Source organism: Corticium candelabrum, chromosome 12 (assembly GCF_963422355.1).
Source record: "Corticium candelabrum chromosome 12, ooCorCand1.1, whole genome shotgun sequence".
In the NCBI taxonomy this organism is placed as follows: domain Eukaryota; kingdom Metazoa; phylum Porifera; class Homoscleromorpha; order Homosclerophorida; family Plakinidae; genus Corticium; species Corticium candelabrum.
This window is the reverse complement of record NC_085096.1, coordinates 5644966-5664025: the sequence shown is the minus strand read 5'-3', so window position 1 is coordinate 5664025 and position 19060 is coordinate 5644966. Positions and strand designations below refer to the sequence as shown.

The 19060-nt window shown below is 43.0% G+C and overlaps 1 protein-coding gene across 1 annotated transcript; it reads left to right on the top strand.

Moving 5' to 3' along the window:
* The first annotated feature begins 609 nt into the window (after nucleotides 1-609).
* Nucleotides 610-18719, top strand: LOC134187639 (uncharacterized). Its single transcript, XM_062655791.1, has 6 exons — nucleotides 610-1108; nucleotides 7188-7796; nucleotides 13269-13730; nucleotides 15712-15945; nucleotides 16409-16737; nucleotides 18044-18719. Exons 1-6 carry the CDS (start codon nucleotides 694-696, stop codon nucleotides 18515-18517), a joined length of 2523 nt encoding a protein of 840 aa, XP_062511775.1. The 5' UTR covers nucleotides 610-693; the 3' UTR covers nucleotides 18518-18719.
* The last annotated feature ends 341 nt before the right edge of the window (nucleotides 18720-19060 follow it).

The window sequence follows — 19060 nt, the reverse complement described above, 5'->3', positions numbered from 1 at the left end:
CACACCTTGAGGTAGATCTTGCACTATAATTACATAATGAAAGCTCACGTGTATAAGCTGTAGTTTGGCTACGCGAGACTAGACTCGATCCAGTCTCTCTCCGGCGGCGTCATTCCTCTAACGCGAGACTATAATATAATGAGCTGGTACTGTTACTACAGTAGACAACAGCACAAGAAGATGGTCACCTACTGAATTCCTAGCTAATTAGGCTTACATGATCATAAAATTCAGAATTTTTTAGAATTTTATATTAAATGCAGACAGCTGGCACTGCCCTGGTTTCTTCGTAACAGATCTTCCCGAACAAAGAATCCACTAAATATACGAGACTGTGGATTTTTGAAACAATAATCACGTGACTCATTAATTTCGTTACATACAAGTAAGTTACAAACTTTTATACGTTTTCGAGATATGCTGCTATTTTTACTTAACATAATCATATGTGAATGTTTATACCTTCTTGCTCGCTTCAATCGTTTTAAATACTTTGTAATTCGACACCTAAGTAATTCGCAAGTGTTCGCCAAAGGTGTTGAGTGTAATCTCGCGCGGCCAACGGAAGTCAAAAGGGGGGAGGAGCTGGCTGCGCGAGACTCTAGGTGCTGAGTAGCTTTTGTTTAGCCATAGATAGTTCAGCGTACGTACAGTACAGTGTACCTACAGTACGTACAGTACCGTCCTGTACAGATGGCAACAGATACAGAAACAGGAAGAGACCCTAAATGGGAGTCGCAGCTGAAGCCAATAACACTATGGGTAGCCGAGCAGCTAAGTCCACGTCAGAACTTTCTACCGTCTCGACTTTTTAGTGCCAACCTCATTAGTGAGAACGAAGAGCAACGTTTAATCAAGTCAAATAAGACAGAAACGGAGCTGGCTTTGGATATTCTAACTTTGCTTCGTAGGCAATGTTCTGGATCATTTGATAAATTTTGTCAAGTCTTACTGGAAACTAAAGATCACACATTACGTGGAGTAGAGCAACGTCTTCGTCCTGGTCGACCTTACGGCAAAGACAGCGTTGACGGTCAGCATTTAGCAGAACCAGACAGATCTGTGGTGGCAGCGTGTCAGCAATCGCGTCAAGAAAGTCGTTTACGTGGTAATGTTTATGTTTAAAAATTATGAAATGTAGGGTTTGCGTTTACAGATTATCGTATATATTTAAGCAGGAGAATTAGCTGAAAATATGTAGTGTGACACAATTGTTGTTGGTATGCCCCTTACAGACCTCTCAACTCTCTTGATCACGATTTCGTCGTGAGACTCACGATTTACGGGCATGTCTCACGATTTGTGCCCAATATTCACGATTGCCAGTCCTTTCTCCCCACAAGCCTACCGTGAGATACTCGATCTGACAGTCAAACCAGTTAGCCCCGTCTTTCCCAACACAACGGATTCTTTGAACTATACGGCTCTGCTTGCTTGTAGTCTATATGAGGTACATGTACCTACAGTAAAAGTAACGTATTGAAGTTTGAGAAACGTAAAGCGAGGCTAACACGTAAGCTGTAACAGTGTTTAGGGCACTACAATCTGCTAATGAGTGACGCAAAAGGATAACCCACGCCTACTTTGGACACATTTGATTGAGCGTGGTCATTTTCAAAAGACAGTCTCACGATTTGGTGCGAAGAAAAGTTGAGAGGTCTGCCCTTACTAAGTCTGTGTAATGTTTGGGGTGCTATTTGTCATGTTATCACGTGATGACACCACCAAGGGAGGGTAGAAGCAGTGGGTCCAGGAATTTCTGATGGAACGGGCATGAAAATTGACATAGGCGTAGTTGTAATTAATAAATCATGCCAACAATGTGAGACTGATATTCTGATACCATAATGTAGTCATCCCATAATTCCCATCAGATTATAGCTGTATATCTTATGGCACTGAATATGGTTAGCTTGCTGTTTATAATACCTACTCTACGCACACCAGCGGCAGCAACAGCAACAACAGCAACACTCCTTTTAAAGCTTAGTCATTAGGAAGAAGATAACGAACAACATTTTTGACGGTATTATAATTTTGAACCAAATATGTGAATAACTGTTATATAAATATCTTTATGAATGTACAAAGCATCAAAGAATTAATTAAATCATTCCTGACCCATATTATTTTTTAGCTCAGTCTTGTGCTGTTTCCTCGCTTCACGGAGGCAGTACTGTGCACACAGCATGCAGTAACTGCCAAATGCACACCTCGTAGACATATTGCGATATGACTTCTCCTTTTCCTTTATACTGTTGGAAAGACCGTTATGGAGACTTTCTTTGGCAACTCTACTTTTGGGCCATGAACTAGTAGCGTCGGATCCCAGACGTTTCTACAGGTGCTTACCTACAAAGCACAGAGTGGGCGGGGAAAGGGCAAAAGTGGGCGGGAAGAAAGAAACGTCTGGGCGCGCTTCTCTAGAAAGCCAGTTCGGAAATAGGCGTACCTTGGCAAATCATAGGTTTCCGCACCAATTAACAATCGCCGCTCGCTCAGCGCGGTAGATTTCATTGGTCAAATGGTGTTAATTGTCTCAATGACTACTTATTAGAGTACCAGGTAGTATACCACAGTTGGATATCTACTAAACGGGAGATCAAATGGCGTTGCCTTCAGAAGATGGATCGTGTCACGTTCGTTCATCAATTTCCGACGATGCAATGACAATTGCTATTGACCAGTCTTGTCCCCAGTTTGACATTGCGTCTGTGAAGCCTCTGCAATGCTTGGCGCTGAGTCAACTTGTCCGAGGTAACGATGTTCTGGCTTGCCTCCCCACTGAGTTTGGGAAGTCACTGATTTTCACCTGCTACCCAGCGTCTGCAGGGTTTTGCGATCGACCCTATTGTTCTCGTCGTGGCGCCGTTGCTGTCTTTGATGAAAGACCAGGTTGCGTACCTGACCGAGTGCGGTGTTCGTGCTTCTATGCTAGGTGCTAGCCAAGCTACAGACAAGGAGATAAAGGCTGGAAAGTTGAAATCGTATTTGGAAGCCCTGAAATTGTAGTTGGACAGAAAAGATGGCGATTAGTGCTTCAGGAAGGCGTTTTCCGTGATCGTGTTGTAGCGATAGTTGCAGACGAAGTTCATACGTTTGTTCAGTGGTGAGGCTGACACTGTCTGTTATGTGTAGGTTGGTGTAATCGAATGTCGCTTTAAATCTATAGGGGCGGCCTTGCTAGACCAGAGCTAGTAGAGGAGGATGAGGATGAACCGTTTCGTGTCTGGTGCAGTCTTGTTGGAGAGCTAAGGTCTCTGGTGTGTGCTCCAATTCTAGCTTTGACAGCAACAGCGTCCAAGGCAACACAAGAAGTCATTGTGAGTTGTTTAGGAATGTCTGGCAGATGCTATGTGATTACTAAGAGCCCAGAGCGTGATAACATCTTCCTAGCTGTGCAGAGAGTACGTTCTGATGTTGAAGCTACCTTTGATTTTTTGCTGAGGCTGGTAAAGTCCAAGCAAATCAAATGTCCAAGGGTTCTTGTCTACTGCCAAACACAGAGTGTGTGCTCCTTACTGTTTACCCATGTCCACTATGAACTAGGTGACAAGTCTTACTGGCCAGAAGGTGATAAAAAAGCACAAAATCGAGTTGTGGAAATGTACCATGCATGTACTCCAGACAGCAACAAACACATCATTTTGCAGTCTCTGAGGGATGCCAATGGTGTTTGTAGAGTCGTATTTTCAACCAATGCCTTAGGGATGGGGATAGATGTGAAGGGCCTGACAACTGCCATTCACTATGGCCCTCCAGCTGACTTGGAAGCGTACATGCAAGAGATTGGCAGAGCTGGCAGGGATGGAAGCCAAAGTTTTGCTTATCTGCTATATCATGGACATCAGCTGAGACACACAAATAGAGAAATGAAGGAGTATGTCAGCAACACTGATCAGTGCAGAAGAGCTATGCTCCTAGCAGTCTTTGATGCAGCCCCCAACAGAGGAAACACCAGCCATACCTGCTGTGACATATGCTCTGTACAGTGTCAGTGTGCAAGCCCAGATCAGTGCCCTGGTTTGCAAAGTATTCAGATTGGTGAAACATCGATTGCAACCTCTTCTCCTGTGATGGTCCATCACTTGCAGACTGAACAAAGAGAGCTTCTGGAGTTTCTTCTTCTGGAGTACAAGATGAAGGTGGAGACAGAGCTTGGAATTGAAGATCAGCCTTTGTATACTCACCCAACATTGGTAACAGGTTTTTCTGATTCTGTACTGCATTCAGTCGTAGAGAACGCCGAGCAGTTGTTTACCGTACAAGACATTCAAGCTCTAACTCCAGTCTTTACTGTTGAGCATGCACAGAACATTCTAACTATGCTTAATGAGGTATGGGCTCAGTTTTAAGGATATAAATTAATTGGGATAGGTATGTGTGAATTGTACAAACTCAGTATACATTGAAGGTGTCTCTCTTGAAAACTTCATGTGTACAACATTATAGCAGCGCTTGACTTGTGTACTATCACAATCAACATGTCACAAGTCATAACATAGTAAAGCCCAGAAAATCTATACAACCTGAAAGTCTACTTCATGTGAAAAAGTATACATATTTTCTACTGTAGGTGCAACATATACCATACAATTCTATTCCCTATCAAACTGCCAACATAATCAAGTACTTCTTAGTGTTTCTAATGATTCCAGATGATGAACTTTGGCCAGTGCTTTCTTATGGTTGCGAATCCACTGTGATAACTTGCAAGGATTCAGTTGCTGCAGCACATCATATTTCATTGATGGAAAAGATTTGTGTACTCTTGGCCTGGTCTGCTTCCTGACATTTCCCCCTACTTCCTTTGCTATCAACAAAACATCCTTCCTCCTATCCACTGCAGCATGTTTATTTGATTCATCAGCAATGGCTAGCATGTTGTCGAGGTTGGTGAGAACAGACTCTAAACCCATTGATGCTCTGCTTACTTGCTGTGCTGACTGGAATGACACATTAACACCCTGGTTTCTTATCATCTCTTTGATGAAATTGTTGTTGTGCTCCACCATCAAGTCCAAGGGTATGTTCCTACCAAAACCACCATGCAAGTTGAATGTTCTATTCCACAGCTGCCTGTAAGCATCTCATGGGCTTAGAAGAGCCAGCTGATCAGCTTGAAAAAGAAATGCTTCCAAGGCATATTTAGTTCTACCAGCCTCTTTGAAGTGAAGCATTTTAAATTTCCAGATTCGTAATAGCCTTGGTCCATCCATTTCACGGACTGAATCTTGGAAGTTACACTCTAGCAGAGCCATTTTCATAAAATTGCAGCTATAGTTGAAAACATGGTCGTCATTGTACTGTTGTTCTTGACTGCACACTCTATCTGACACTTGGGTTTGATCTAGATTTGACGGAACATGAGTCAGGCAGTGTGCTATTTGCTCATGGCACCTTTTGTTATCAGCTGAAGAGAAGCTCTAGCCACAAGTAGTTACATGACATGGAAAACTGTGTGCATGCATGAGATTTCGAGGTGTCTGTTGTACAGTTGCTGACATTGGGTCATGTGTTGGAGGCTCCTGTTCTTGTGCTACAACTACTGCTGATGTAGTGGCATGCTGATGTAGTGGCTCTGACTGCATTTCATCAAGCGGCTCATCCTCACTAAGTCTATCAAGTACTGTTTGGGCTTGTTCTGATGGCTGTCCTCTCTGGACAGACTGATGGAAGCTGAGACTATCTTGTTCCAGATGTTCCCACTGCAGAACGAACTTATCCACGATTTTGATGATCTCTCCATGAAACCACTCTTCCCACTGATGTTCAGGAAGTCCTGGTGGGGCAGCATCCATGTCCTCCGGGCCCCTCATACCGAAATGATGCAAAGCATAAGCAATAACATATCCGTCCAGGACATCTTGAAGAAAGCTATTGCATGCCCTATAGTTCTTATTTGTGTCACAGAAAACACTTCTTCGATCCAGTTTGTTTCGGAGATTGTACATTGCCTATTGTGAGTACGCCTATTTCTGAACTGTCTTTCTATAGAAGCGCGTCCAGACGTTTCTTTCTTCCCGCCCACTTTTGCTCTTTCCCCGCCTACTCTGTTTTTTTGTACGTAGGCGCCTGTAGAAACGTCGGGGATCCGAGGCTAATGAACTAGCTGTTGCACCAACGTAACTTTGTTTTGCCAAGTCAGATAATGTATGCTATCTAAGAGTGCGTTCGAATACTAGTTCCATTTCTAGTACTGCAACTGCCAGAACTGTCAGAACTGTTGGATCTCTTGCTAACAAACTAACGCCTAGAACTGTCAACAAGTTGAGCATGCGCAAAGGCTCCTACTTTCGGTAACCGCAACAAGTAAAGTGGTGTTTCTACTCCACCAACTTGTGTAGTCTGTTTGGACATCAGCAGGGCTTTCACTTTCGGTTTTTTGGAGCTGCAAGCCAAGAATGTCACTGTAATCAGTTCCAACTGTCGTTTGTTCTGGTGTTTGCCAAGCCGATGGTCGACACAATGTTCACTAGAGCGAACAAGAAGGTCCACAATGACCTCAGCATCTGTACCCGCCATCTCTCTTCGGCAGCCTCCGGGAAATTTGCAATTAGGGCATGACAGTTCCAACAATTCCAGCTCGCTAGGCAGAATTGCTAGAACTGTCAGAATCAAACGCTATAGAACTTTGCTCTGCCCACGCCAATTCCAGTTCTAGAACTAGTATTCGAACGCACCCTAAATGTCCTTGCATGTGTTCTTTCAGCTGTGATAAAAATGAGCACTCAGCTAAGAGAATTAATGCAGGACCTAACAGGTAATGGTTTGCACTGGTATATAGGTTTGGCCCCGGCCAAGCGCACACACGTCCATCTGGATCTGTCACTGGTTGGTTATGTGAGACTCCTCCATGAACATGAAAGGAAAAGTGGAGTGTTAAAATTGACTCATTATGCTCTACAGCAGTACAGATCAATGATTAAAGATGTCTAGCTGTAGCAACCAACCGTTGATTGGGCATGTGTGTGTGTGTGTGTGTGTGTGTGTGTGTGTGTGTGTGTGTGTGTGTGTGTGTGTGTGTGTGTGTGTGTGTATGTAATCTGTACATGCTTTAATGGAACAATTTACATTACCAAGCATCTAGTCTGACTATGTTTTACTAGGTGGTGCATTTAGTGCTGCATGTATATTGACAAGTATCTTGAAACTGTCTCTAGCCTTGATTTTTCTTATTGATCTAGGGTGTGGTTTCAGTGTGAGCGAGCCTCCACAGAAACTGGAGAGAGATTCTGTTCAGTTTATGGTGAATGAGGAGTTGTTTGAAACGGTTAATGAGAAATCTAAACTTGGAGATGCATTAATAGTGGCTTTGTCTCATGGATTTGGCATTCCAAAGGATAGAATCACATTCCATTGTGTGCATCTACAACTCACCTACTCGGAGGGCAAAAGGATTCATGTTGCTGAGAAGGCTTTGATGACTATTCTTGTCAATGGTGTTGAGGAACCAGATATTAGAAAACAGGCTAACATGATATTAAATGTTATTTCTGGAACTACTAAAGTCAAGGATTCAGAAGTAGAGATTGTGCAAATTGTGCCTAAAAGGAGTTGTCTTTTGGTCATTCGGCTACCTGGATTGGCAATGTTGCGCCTCATCATTGCCTTTTTCAGCCTCCAGAGTAGACCAGTGTTTCTTCAACAGCTTACTGCAGTTTTGCCAGAATCAGCCTTCGAGGTCAGATTTGGGTTTGGCTCACTTCCATATTGCTGGGCTGTATTACCATCACGACATCGAACACAAGATTCTGGAGACAACACCCATCAGGTCGGTAGACCTCAACAATCAGGTAAGCTACCACTTTTAATTATGGAGATTGGAAACTTATAATTGCTGGTAAACCAGTCTAGTCAGAAAGTATGAGGTAAAAACTGAATGGGCGATTATATTGTCTGCTTACTAGGATTCTTACATACATGCGTTTTGCTAAATATTCTCAACACATGCAGCTAGATTCTTGCTAGAGAATGTGTACCAAAAATCAAGAGAAATTTGGCACAAGCAGACATAGTTGGACCAATTACTGTTTCACCATGAGTTTCACTATTGGAAAGGAACATGCGCACTTCATGGCTTTACAGAGTTGCAGCAGTTTGTGTGGTAGGATTCCTAAATAGAGGTTAATGTATATGACATCATTAGGAACTTCTCTAGAAAAGCAAGCTGTTCCAGTGATGGCGGCAGCAAGAATACAGCGCTGGGCTATACCCTTAGGAGCCTATCAATACCAGCTAGTATATAGACCAGAAACACAGAATGGAAATGCCGATGCCCTGAACAGGCTGCTACATACTGACCGAAGCTAGCAATGGGAGATAGATCCAGTCCCATCCATATTTGTAGTAGATGGTACCTAGGTATACTACTATTTGGGTGCCTTCTATACGGAGCCTTGTACTCGAGTAATACGATATCTCTGGAGGCCTTGGATGGTTTGCAAACCACTGGCCATACCTTCGGGTAGATTATAGGGTTAAACCATTGGGTGAGCCTTCGGTCATACCGTAAGTCAAACTCTTGTATCGTGTAGTGTGAATGTGCCTCCTATTTTTATCACCTTTTGTATGCGATACAACATAGTATCCGTCTGGACTATATCCTACATTTCCAGCTCGAATATATATATATATATATATATATATATATCTGTCCACCCATGCAAGTGATTCTACAATCTATCTCGACCAATCGTTTAGATACGGGTTCGAAGATCGTTCCCCATTAACAGGCAATGCCTACTGGGGATCTTGACTCAACACCACTCTTATCTTCGAGCATTTGTCGAAAGGAACAATAGGGGTTCCAACCCAATAAAGCTGTTATTTCGGACCTCTAGCCAAATGCTGTCGTAATCGATGCAATTCCCCAGTACGTTGTCTGAGAGACTCGTGGCATTCGACGAATTTACGAATCTTACTTTCTTCCATACAAAGATAGCATATATTATACAGTCGTGTTTTTCTAATAAGGACGCCCTATTGGACAAATACCATTTGTAATATCTGGCTATTTCGTTGAATGTTCTTGCCGCTGCTCAAACTGTGTGTTATCATTGTGCAACTCTCGCCGAATATCCTGTGTGTACTCAACAAATTCTAGGTGTCTATTGGTTGGGTTGTCAAATGCATCCTAATGGGAGAGACGTTCTTGTAGCTAGGTGTATCGTTTTTCCCAACCAAGTCATAACCATGGCTGTCATTTGTGGTCATATCGTTATGGTATATCTAGCTCTACAACTAGGCGCAAATCATACCCAAGAGGCTATGAATACAGCTTCCTTTGGGGTCACACCCAGATTGTGCAAATGTGCCACGACTATGACAACGTCAATCAAGACGAAGCCACGGAGTGGGCTGCAGAAGGGTGGCCACGAGGAAGTCGTCCGTTTATGTAGAGAATTGGGAGCCTCCAAGTTCGACTCGGCCATATTATGGGCTGCAAGTAGTGGTCACGAAAAAAGCGACTGTTTTGTGATTGGGGTGTCACCAGTTTTAAACTAATCATGGTCTGGGCAGCAAATAATGGTTGTGAAAATACAATGCGATTATGTTATGAGTGGGGAGCCGCTGACCTTGACACGGCTATGGCATGGACCGTGAGTGGTGGTCACGAATCCGCAGTTCGCCTGTGCTACGATTGGGGTGCCCAAGAAATCGACATGGCTATGACGTTTGCCACAGATGAAGAAAATGAAACTGTCATGCGACTATGTTGCGATTTGGAGGCCACCGACATCGAACAGACTATGCTGTGTGCTGCAAGCAATGGTCACGAATCTATAGTGTGTTGTGCTATGATTTGGGTGCTGAAGACCTCGATACTGTCATTGGTAACGCCGCCATACACGAACAGCTTAGGATCGTGATTCTGTGCCACAGATAGGGGGTGCAACCGACATCGAATAGGTCACGATATGTGTCGAAGAAGCGGACACGAAGAAATCGTGCAAATGTGTTACATCTGGACCCATATTGACTCAGATTGACCGTGCAAATGCACCAATTTGGGGTGCAAATGTGCCAATTATGAGGCAATTTTGGAATGCAAATTTGGGTCCAATTTTGGAACTGCCAATACTATCAGCTCTATTACCACCATGACAGACCAGATAATTTTTTATATGTCTTGGTTTCGGAGTTGGGGCAGTGGCTTGCACCACGGCTCATCATGTGGTTCATCCTCCACAGTCTCCTCTACGTCCATGGCCTTGGAGGGAGGTGTCAGAACTCACAGTGCCGAGTTGAGCGCCTTGTGCCCGATATACTCTAGGTCGTGTAGTTGTAAGAGACGGCTGAGCTGTTTGATTGATGGGTTCAAGACATCCAATGCCTTGTCGAGAGCCACCAAACTGATGTGTCTCTCCTTGTACAAACGCAACAGATGTTTGAGGTCCTCCATATGCAAAAGATTACATAAAATGTTGCACCCTATTAGAGAAACCTATTCTATATGATATAAAGATGTTGTGCACTTGCAAAGCAGACAATTTGTACGGCAGCGGCACTTTCCACAAACCGCGAGAGGTTATTCAGTGTCCCAACTGTAGGACTACCATACACCACGACGAGTGATGTCGGTGCTGCGCTCTCCACCCTCTGAAAAATTGGAATGGGTCGATCTCATTCTTAAGAAATGTGCATGTGGTGTTGAATTTAAAAATGTGTGCGAGTGTGAACACCTATGCAATAGATGTAGTTTCCTCCACAAAGTGGAACAACCGCAAGCTGGGCCACACAATCACTATGTCCCAAAATCCAAATACAACATGAAATTCTACATCAGAAAACAATTACAACGATTTGATCTCACCGAGGATCAGCAGATGTTGGTCGTGATGAGACCTGGACTTGTAGAGAGATTATGGTATAACCTCCTCCAAAGTAAACTCATCACATTGGATTTCATTCTGTCGAGGATATTCACACCTATGGGTCTTGCAGAGCAATCCCAACAATGTGCACCCATCAGAGAGAAAACTCTAGTCGAATACGAGCAATTGTGGGAGAGCATCGTAGATCTCATCCATGGATGGTGAGCTTGTCCACCCAACTGTTGAATGTATTGGGATATCCTTTCTATTTGACGAACGCTTGTTGACCCTTTTTGCGCATCACCTTCTCGATACGAAAGACATCCTGGGTAGTCTTCTGTAGCTCTGGTAGGATCTGTTGACAGGCTCGCCATTGAAATCTATGACCTTGCAGGTCCCTGGGTTGGTGTTCTGTATATCTACGATCTCGAAAACTTCTTCAGTCCAGTTGGGTTTGTATCCATTTTCAAAGGTGGTCCTTTTCTTGGATATTCGAACACGATTACCAACTTTGAATTTGGATTTGTGGGGTTCGGTTGTGTCACTATTCAGATGATTCCAAACAATTGATTCGTTTGGTTTGTTGCTGGCTTTTGTGGGGCTCATTCGTATAGACCTGTGATACGAGGTCTTGTATTTCTTAAACAATTCACCCAAGATGTCTATGTACCTATGGGTGTTTCGGCCGACGTATATTTTCACATTCTTGTTTTTAGGGTTCAATTAGATCTTTCCACCACCTACGCTTTACCCTCATTGTGTGTGGAATATCTCTTGATGCCGTTTTCTTCTAGCCAGCGATCCATATGGTCTTATTGTAAAATTCACCACCTTGATTCACCCACAAACTACTGGGTTTCCGTTTTGGTATCGTGTTGAATGCAAGAACTATATGTTTACCCGTCTTGTCTACCAACGGAATAGATCACGCATACTTGCGGCAAGCATCGATGATGTTGAGAAGATAGTTGATTCCGTCGTTATATTTAGAGAAAGACTGCATATCTACGAGATCCGCGGACCACGTGTCATCCACACTTCCCACCCTGACGCGGCTAGTTGGTCCGTCCACGATACTTTGTTTTACCCCTCGTGATCGTAGGATGTAGCCCGTGTGTTTTTGAAGGGCACTTCGTAATTCATCCTTCTGACTATCCGTCAGAGTGAACCCAAACCTTTTTCGTAACTTATGTTTATATTTATAAGTTACATTAAATGGTCGCGTTGATCTTACTGCTAAACGCCCCCCCCCAAAACAACGTCATGTATCGATCACTCAATACCAAACATTAAACGTGATACGTCGGGTCGTCGGAGACTCAGGTTTCTAAAATTGCTCGCCAACTGCCATCGTACTTCGAGGTCGTCCGTGCCTATCTTCAACTTTCTCTGTGCTTGGACGCGTCGACATGTATGATAGGGTAGAGTGACGCCAAGTCTTTGACGGACACTTTGCTTCCCAAATCCGTGTTCTAATATTTCTTGACCGCTTTGTGGAATAACATGTACACCCTCGAGTAATTTCAAGAGGCTTCGACAAAGTTTGTCTCGATCTCCCTGTTTGGGTACTGTCTACTATTGACGTGCACACACTTGATCGTGTCAGCTAGGTGTTCTCGAAGACTTGGTTGTTTTTTTTCTTTTCCCCTTCTTGTTCGACGGAAGCAAACGCAATGAGGACGTGTCGAGGTAATTGCTCGCTGGCAACGCTGGTTACTCTCCAAAGTGGGACTCAATTGGGCGGCTCCAAATTGATTTCTGTGCACTCTGACTTGCTCAAAGTAGAGAATACGCGGCTGCACTTGATTCTAGCAAAGCCTCCAATTGTGTCTGCACGGAGAGCGACGATCAAACCTTGGGTATCCATAAGGACAAATGCAGAATGTGAAAGTACCTGCAGTTGCAGCAACAGCTTTATGGATATAGTTGTTGGGCATCTTCTGTCTATGATGTAGGTGTCCTTCACTCCTATCATAACCGTATCTATATCCTGATGGAATCCCAACACGGCACTCAAGGGTGGGAACAGGGTGACCGTTTTATCGCCCGTCGTGACCAGCTGTTGTTCGCGAAATCTTGAGTTGTACTTGGGTTTTCTTAGATTTTTGAATTTTATTTGGATCAAAAATTAGATCCCTTGAGAGCAGCAACATTAGTGAATCCACTACTATCATTACCAGTAACACCGCTTTGTCATCGGCAAACTCACTGGGATCGGCAGCTCCCGTGTATGTGTTGACAACATTCTGAACATGCCTGTTGGTTTCACCCTGAACAGCATCTTGGTCAATGGTCTTCTCTGTTTAGTCGTACTTAAGTCGATTATTTCCTCCTTGTGCTTGCTTGGCCACAGTACTAATCTTGTTGTATTTCGAGTGCATGTATATACAGTGCGTATCAACGGATATCATTGTCATCATTTTCTCACTTTATTTTTGTATCTCTTTGTAGCTGTGCAGAATGAGCAGCATGATTTGACCGTTTCTGTCTCACGTGACAGTCGATCATCACAGATCCTCAGAAGAGATCCGGACGATGATTTAGTGGGGCAACTGATTAGCCAAGTTGAGCAGTTGAAACTCGAGAAAGAGGCAAGCGGGGAGCAACAGAGAAGGATGAGAGATGAACGAGACGTTGCAACCAGGAGAGCAACCGAACTAGAACAAGAAGTTAGGTCTTTGCGAGAAGAAATTGCGTCTTCTCTTGAAGAGAAGAACAACGAGATAGATAGTCTACAGCAGAGAGTTGATACTGAACGGCAATCGAAGGAGACGTTGATGAGGGAGAAGGAACGTGTTCAAAGTGAATTGTCTGAGAAAGATAGAGAAGTGAGACACTTGAGTAAACAGAAGAATGATCTTGAAGTATTGTTGAGTGCTGAGGCATCAGTCAATGCATCACTGAATTTAGAAGGTGAGATTATGAGGATTTCGTCTCGAAAAGTAACGTTGACTGATCAAATTTAGTACATACTCTAGGAGACGGCCCAGCGCAGACAATATGCATGGATGTGGACGGGCAAGCGTGCCACAGATGACAAACAGACAGTTAGACAGACAGATAAAACAGAAAAATAAACAGATACACAAACAATCAGACAGACAGACAGACAAAACAAACAGAAAGAAATACAGACAGACAAACAGACTAGTTTGGAACTTTATTTAGTAGAATGTTCCGTAGCTGTTTTTAGTCTCGTGTAGCCAGACTCTTTATGCCGTGTCATGAATACTTTAGGGCGGAAAGGGTCTGGGGAACAGCCTTTGAAGTCACTGTGTTGCCACCTAAGCCCAAAATGTGCCAACTAAATACCGGATTTGGTTTCTTAAATGCTTCAGTAAAGACCAGATGGGTATGCACGCTGTGTAATCCTATCACAATTATCTTCTCTTGTTTCATACACGACAACTCAAAACTACAGCTAGAGTCGTTGCTGTTTGTGAAATCTGCATGTCTGCAGCAATCAGCAGGACCGCGGGAATGTTGGCATCAACAGGCTTGGATCTCTTGACTTGACACAGACTTGACACTCTGCTGTTCGTCCAAAGTGACCACACACAGTCCACTGTGAGCAATATCTGGAAGGGCTCAGTGGAACTGACGTCATCACAAGAAAATGAGTAGTCTTTATTGTTTGGGTATTGATCTCATGTGTTTTGTGCATTGCAAACAGCATCGAGTACGTTTGCATCCATCCAGTATGTTTGCATCCATCCAGTATGTTTGCATCCATCCAGCATGTTTGCATCAATCCAGCTGTAGTTCTCAAGATGTTCTCAACAAAACAAGAGAAATATAGTTTAGTTAGCAGAGTTTTGGTTCGGCAGCAACACAGCGACTTCAAAGGCTGTTTACCAGACCTTGCTTTGCCCGGAAGTATGACTCCACCAAAGGGTCTGGATACGCGAGACTAAGTGTTGTATGAAGGGGCCACTAGCTGGGTCCCATAAACTCGTAGTTTTCAGTTTAGGTATGTTTTAGTGTTAGTGATGTTGTGCTGGTTTTGATGATGTATTCAGTTTTGAGCTAAGACAGACAGACAGACAGACAGACAGATGAGCTGACAGACAAACTCAGACAGAAAACAGAATGAAGAAGCACTAAGTGCCTAACCCATCACTTATTATTGCTATAAATCATTGTTGACGGCTGCTTTACAAACTGGAGGGACGAACAACCTCAAAATGCTTTACTTTTGACATCATCATGACATTAGGTGTCTGTGTTTGAGTCATGTTGAATATATCTAACATTTTATTAAGTATTGTTATATGTAAGTCTTTTCCGTACTAAATCTCCAAGGCTTTCTATTTTGCTGGCGAAAACCTATATACCTACAGTATTCTACTATATTGCTCCAGCTGCAATGCTGTTCAAACTTAAATGGTTTAGTTAAAAGGATATTTTCAGTTGTTTTGAATGCACACATTTGTATTTGTGTACTACATCTCGTCAATTATACAGAATTCATTCTCTCTCTTGATTTATACAAGTTCTTATCTAATATTTGTGTAGCGACCTTAGTGCTCTAGAGCTATGCTCACATTTACAAGAAGTATTAAGTCTGTATTTGCAGTAAGAACTCAAAAGTTTGGAACTCTTGTTGAATCATATTACCAAATCATATTTGCCTCCCTTTATGATCTATACTTGGATTTACTTTGTTGGACATTATTGTCACTCATGTTTTGTGCATGCTAAAATTTAATACGTACACTGCTGCTGATGGTTGTGTAGACAAGAATGCATGCCTACATTTGTAAACAAAACTGTGCAAAAAAATAGATTATAAAGAATGAAAGTTGGCGCATTGAGTGGGGCGCTATAGATAGAACTTACTGAACCTTCCTAGTGTATCGCGTTATAATGGAACACTTATTTTATGTTTATCCAGTGTCTGCTGCAAGGGCTCATATCAATGAACAGCAAAAAGAGGTAGATCATCTCAATTATGAAATCGAAAATCTCCGATATCAGCTGAATGAAGAGAGAAGAAACAGAAGAGCCGTTGAAGAGCAGTTGACGGTTCAAAATATTCAGAATCAACAAGGAAGGGAGCGAGTTCTAACTATCCCATTGAGTGACGTTCAGTTGAGTGACCAGACTTTCGAAATTGGATGCTACGGAGGTATGTCAATGTGTCTAACTGTAGCTCCTCATTCTGATTGCTGCAAATCAAGGTTGGGTGCTTTCTAGTTTTTGTCTTGTTGCATGCTTGATGTATAAGTATTAATGGAAATAGTTGATCTCTGATTGTGGCACATCAGTTATGTATATGCTAGAAGTATCAGCAGTCCAGCAGTATGTGTCGGCGTAGGTATACCATTGAGTTTTAATTGTTTTTGTTTTAACTTCCATATATGGATATAATTCACCGAGTTGAGGTTTGCCACAAACCAGCAAGGTGATACCAACTGGAATAAAAGTTGTGAGCTAACGGTCGTTAACAACCGGTTATTAAAATTTTATTTTGTGTGTATTGAGCATTGATGCTAATAGTGATATCCCATTACTAATATCATATATTTAGTTACTTCATATATAAATATTCTTCACAATGTATTGCCTGTCTAAAGTATGGTTGTATTCAGTTGTTCGTATTGGGTGGTGGCGAAGCTGTCCTGTGGCTGTCAAAATGCTTCACAAAGTTTTCGTCGACGTTCCTCACTATATCCATCTTCTGCAGCAAGAAGTGTCGGTTGCATGGGCAATACATCATCCGAATATTGTCGCTATCTGGGGAGTTACTCTTCAATTGGAAGGGAAGAAGAAAGAAGCGTGGGTTATCATGGAACTACTGCAGGGTTCGATGTCAGCTGTGATGAATGCATGCAAAGATGACATTCGACCACTGACGTTGCGTGAAAAGGTGGACATGGCAATAGATGCTTGTCGAGGACTAGAGTACATTCACTCGTTGGTGAGTAACCTCGACAACTTGCACGGCATTAGTAATGAATGTAAAACAATGTAGTAAAATGGAGTGACCTCATCACAGTCAATCTTCTGTTAGTAACCGTCTTTAGATTTGGTAGCAAAATACTAAGTATAGGGATGATTACTGGGGACTTTAAAGCAAAGAAGCTTTTGAAACCGTGACTATAAAATTACGTATGCAGCAGGTAGATGTTCTGTAGCAGGCAGACAGCCACATATCCATATATATTGTGTGATAGAACATGATATATGATATTTTAGAATACCAAGCCTAGAGCAGCTTGCTAGGCGGCCATCTGTAGGGATTATATGTTTGTATGGGGCGTTTGGTGGGACCACAAGTGTTCATGGATTTCGAACTATTTCCTTGTAAGACAATAGGTAACACATTTTGACTTACACTCAAGTGCCATTCCTAGATTTCTGCATGTTATCCTAACACCAGAATGGGACACGGCGACAAAAAGCTATCTGTAAAGCTTTGAAGCCTTGCTGCACTTGCAATAGTATAGTAGCTAACTCACCCTCATACAGGAATGTCAAGCAAAGCGAAGTTTGGCATTTCAGACTACAAAAAGTCTGCTAAGTATATGCCATCTATAATAGATAGCACTTCAACACTGGAACCAGTCTATTGTAAAATCTACTATATAAAGCTCAAATTGTCTGTCTGTCTGTCTGTATGTGTGTGTGTGTGTGTGTGTGTGTGTGTGTGTGTGTGTGTGTGTGTGTTCGCGTTTGGAGGCCACGTCTTTTGTCCGTTTGCAACCGAAATCGGCACGCACACTGGGCACGCACAGAGGAAGGTTTGCGTAAAAAAATTAAAGAAATTACGCACCGGGTCCCCTTTCGAGGGGTCGACCCCCCCGTAAAATTTCTCGATGACGCAAACGCTACACATTCCGGTTCATTTGAATACACGCCCACACAAGTCATGTGTAGACTGTATGCATCGCCGTCCTTCGCAAAGCTTTGAGCGATCGAATATCTCTTGCCGACGAAACTTACTCTTCTAGCGCTTTCGTTTCTTTCCAAATTCCGATCGCATTTGCACCGAATCCAACCTACACGTTCTCTGCAGCAAGCGCTACATGGGGAGTGTGTCGATTTCTATCGAAACAAGCGCGAAGAACAAGATTCGAATTCATTCAGAATATCTGGGACCTCGCAACAAAGATGCACGTGACGTGTCCACAGACCTATCTTTACACTACAGCATCTTGCCCGTACGAAGGACGGGCCAGGTATACTAGTAACTAATATAATCGCTTTCACATGTCACTTTCTAGCCTGTCGCCATCCTTCACGGTAACATCCGTCCATCCCGCGTGTTGGTGACCGAGATGATGACGGCCAAGCTCGGAGACTTGGGAGGGGCTCACTTCGTCGACGCCAAACTCACTGCAGGCCCCACGAGCGCAGAATACGCGCCACCCGAACAAATAAGTGACCGCTTAAAGCTCGAAACCAAGGAGGCGGATGTTTACTGTATGGGTCTAAGTCTCTGTGAGTTGTTTACCGGTGAGCCTCCCGGTCAGTGTAAGCGCCGACTCGAACAGATCAGGCGTATTGACGAAGACACCGTCCGCACTTTGTGTGCCGAAATGGTGAAAGAAGATCCTAGCAAGAGAGAATCCGCCACGTACGCTCGTTCTGCTCTCTGTCGTATTCGCGAGACCGTCAAGTACAAAGAATGCCGTACCAAGAGAATGGTGAAAGGAAAAGCAGAGGGCGTGGTTACACTCACTGACACTACGTGGTGAAGAACGAACTTTAATAAGGATTTGCATTGTATTGCTTAATTTTAGAGCTAATAGTCGTATTGTGATTGCTAACTGTTTGTCACTGCGTTGTAGTTGCCATGTACATTTTAGTAAAATTATTTGCCGTTAATTGTATTGTAAGCTTGCAGGAAAAAATTTTGTGGATACACTGTAGTAATGGTGAATCAGTACGAAATTTATTGATCAGATGAGCACACTGCAGCAATTAACAACCAATCTATCTCTAACTACGTGCATGGACCTCAGACTTTGCTCTCTCAAGTAGATTGGCACTTGTTTTCCACTTGAAAACATGGCCGATATAGAGACAATGAAGAAACTATATTTTAGGATGTGTGGTACTGCCACGCTCACGCAAACTTTGATAATCTCTACAGTCTGTAAAAGATAGAAGGTCAGTAAAGAGGGAGTCTACAGTAAATAGCTCCTTGGTACATAGCCTATCACCATGAAAAGAATACCACGCCACTGTCTCCTTCACAATGTTGCATCAGTTTAGGCCTAGTACACATATTTACTCTC

Coding starts and splice junctions, on each gene's coding strand:
- LOC134187639 (XM_062655791.1), top strand. CDS start 694: ATGGCAACAGATACAGAAACAGGAAGAGACCCTAAATGGGAGTCGCAG. Junction 1,109..7,187: donor TCAAGAAAGTCGTTTACGTG/GTAATGTTTATG, acceptor TTATTGATCTAG/GGTGTGGTTTCAGTGTGAGC. Junction 13,731..15,711: donor TGCATCACTGAATTTAGAAG/GTGAGATTATGA, acceptor ATGTTTATCCAG/TGTCTGCTGCAAGGGCTCAT.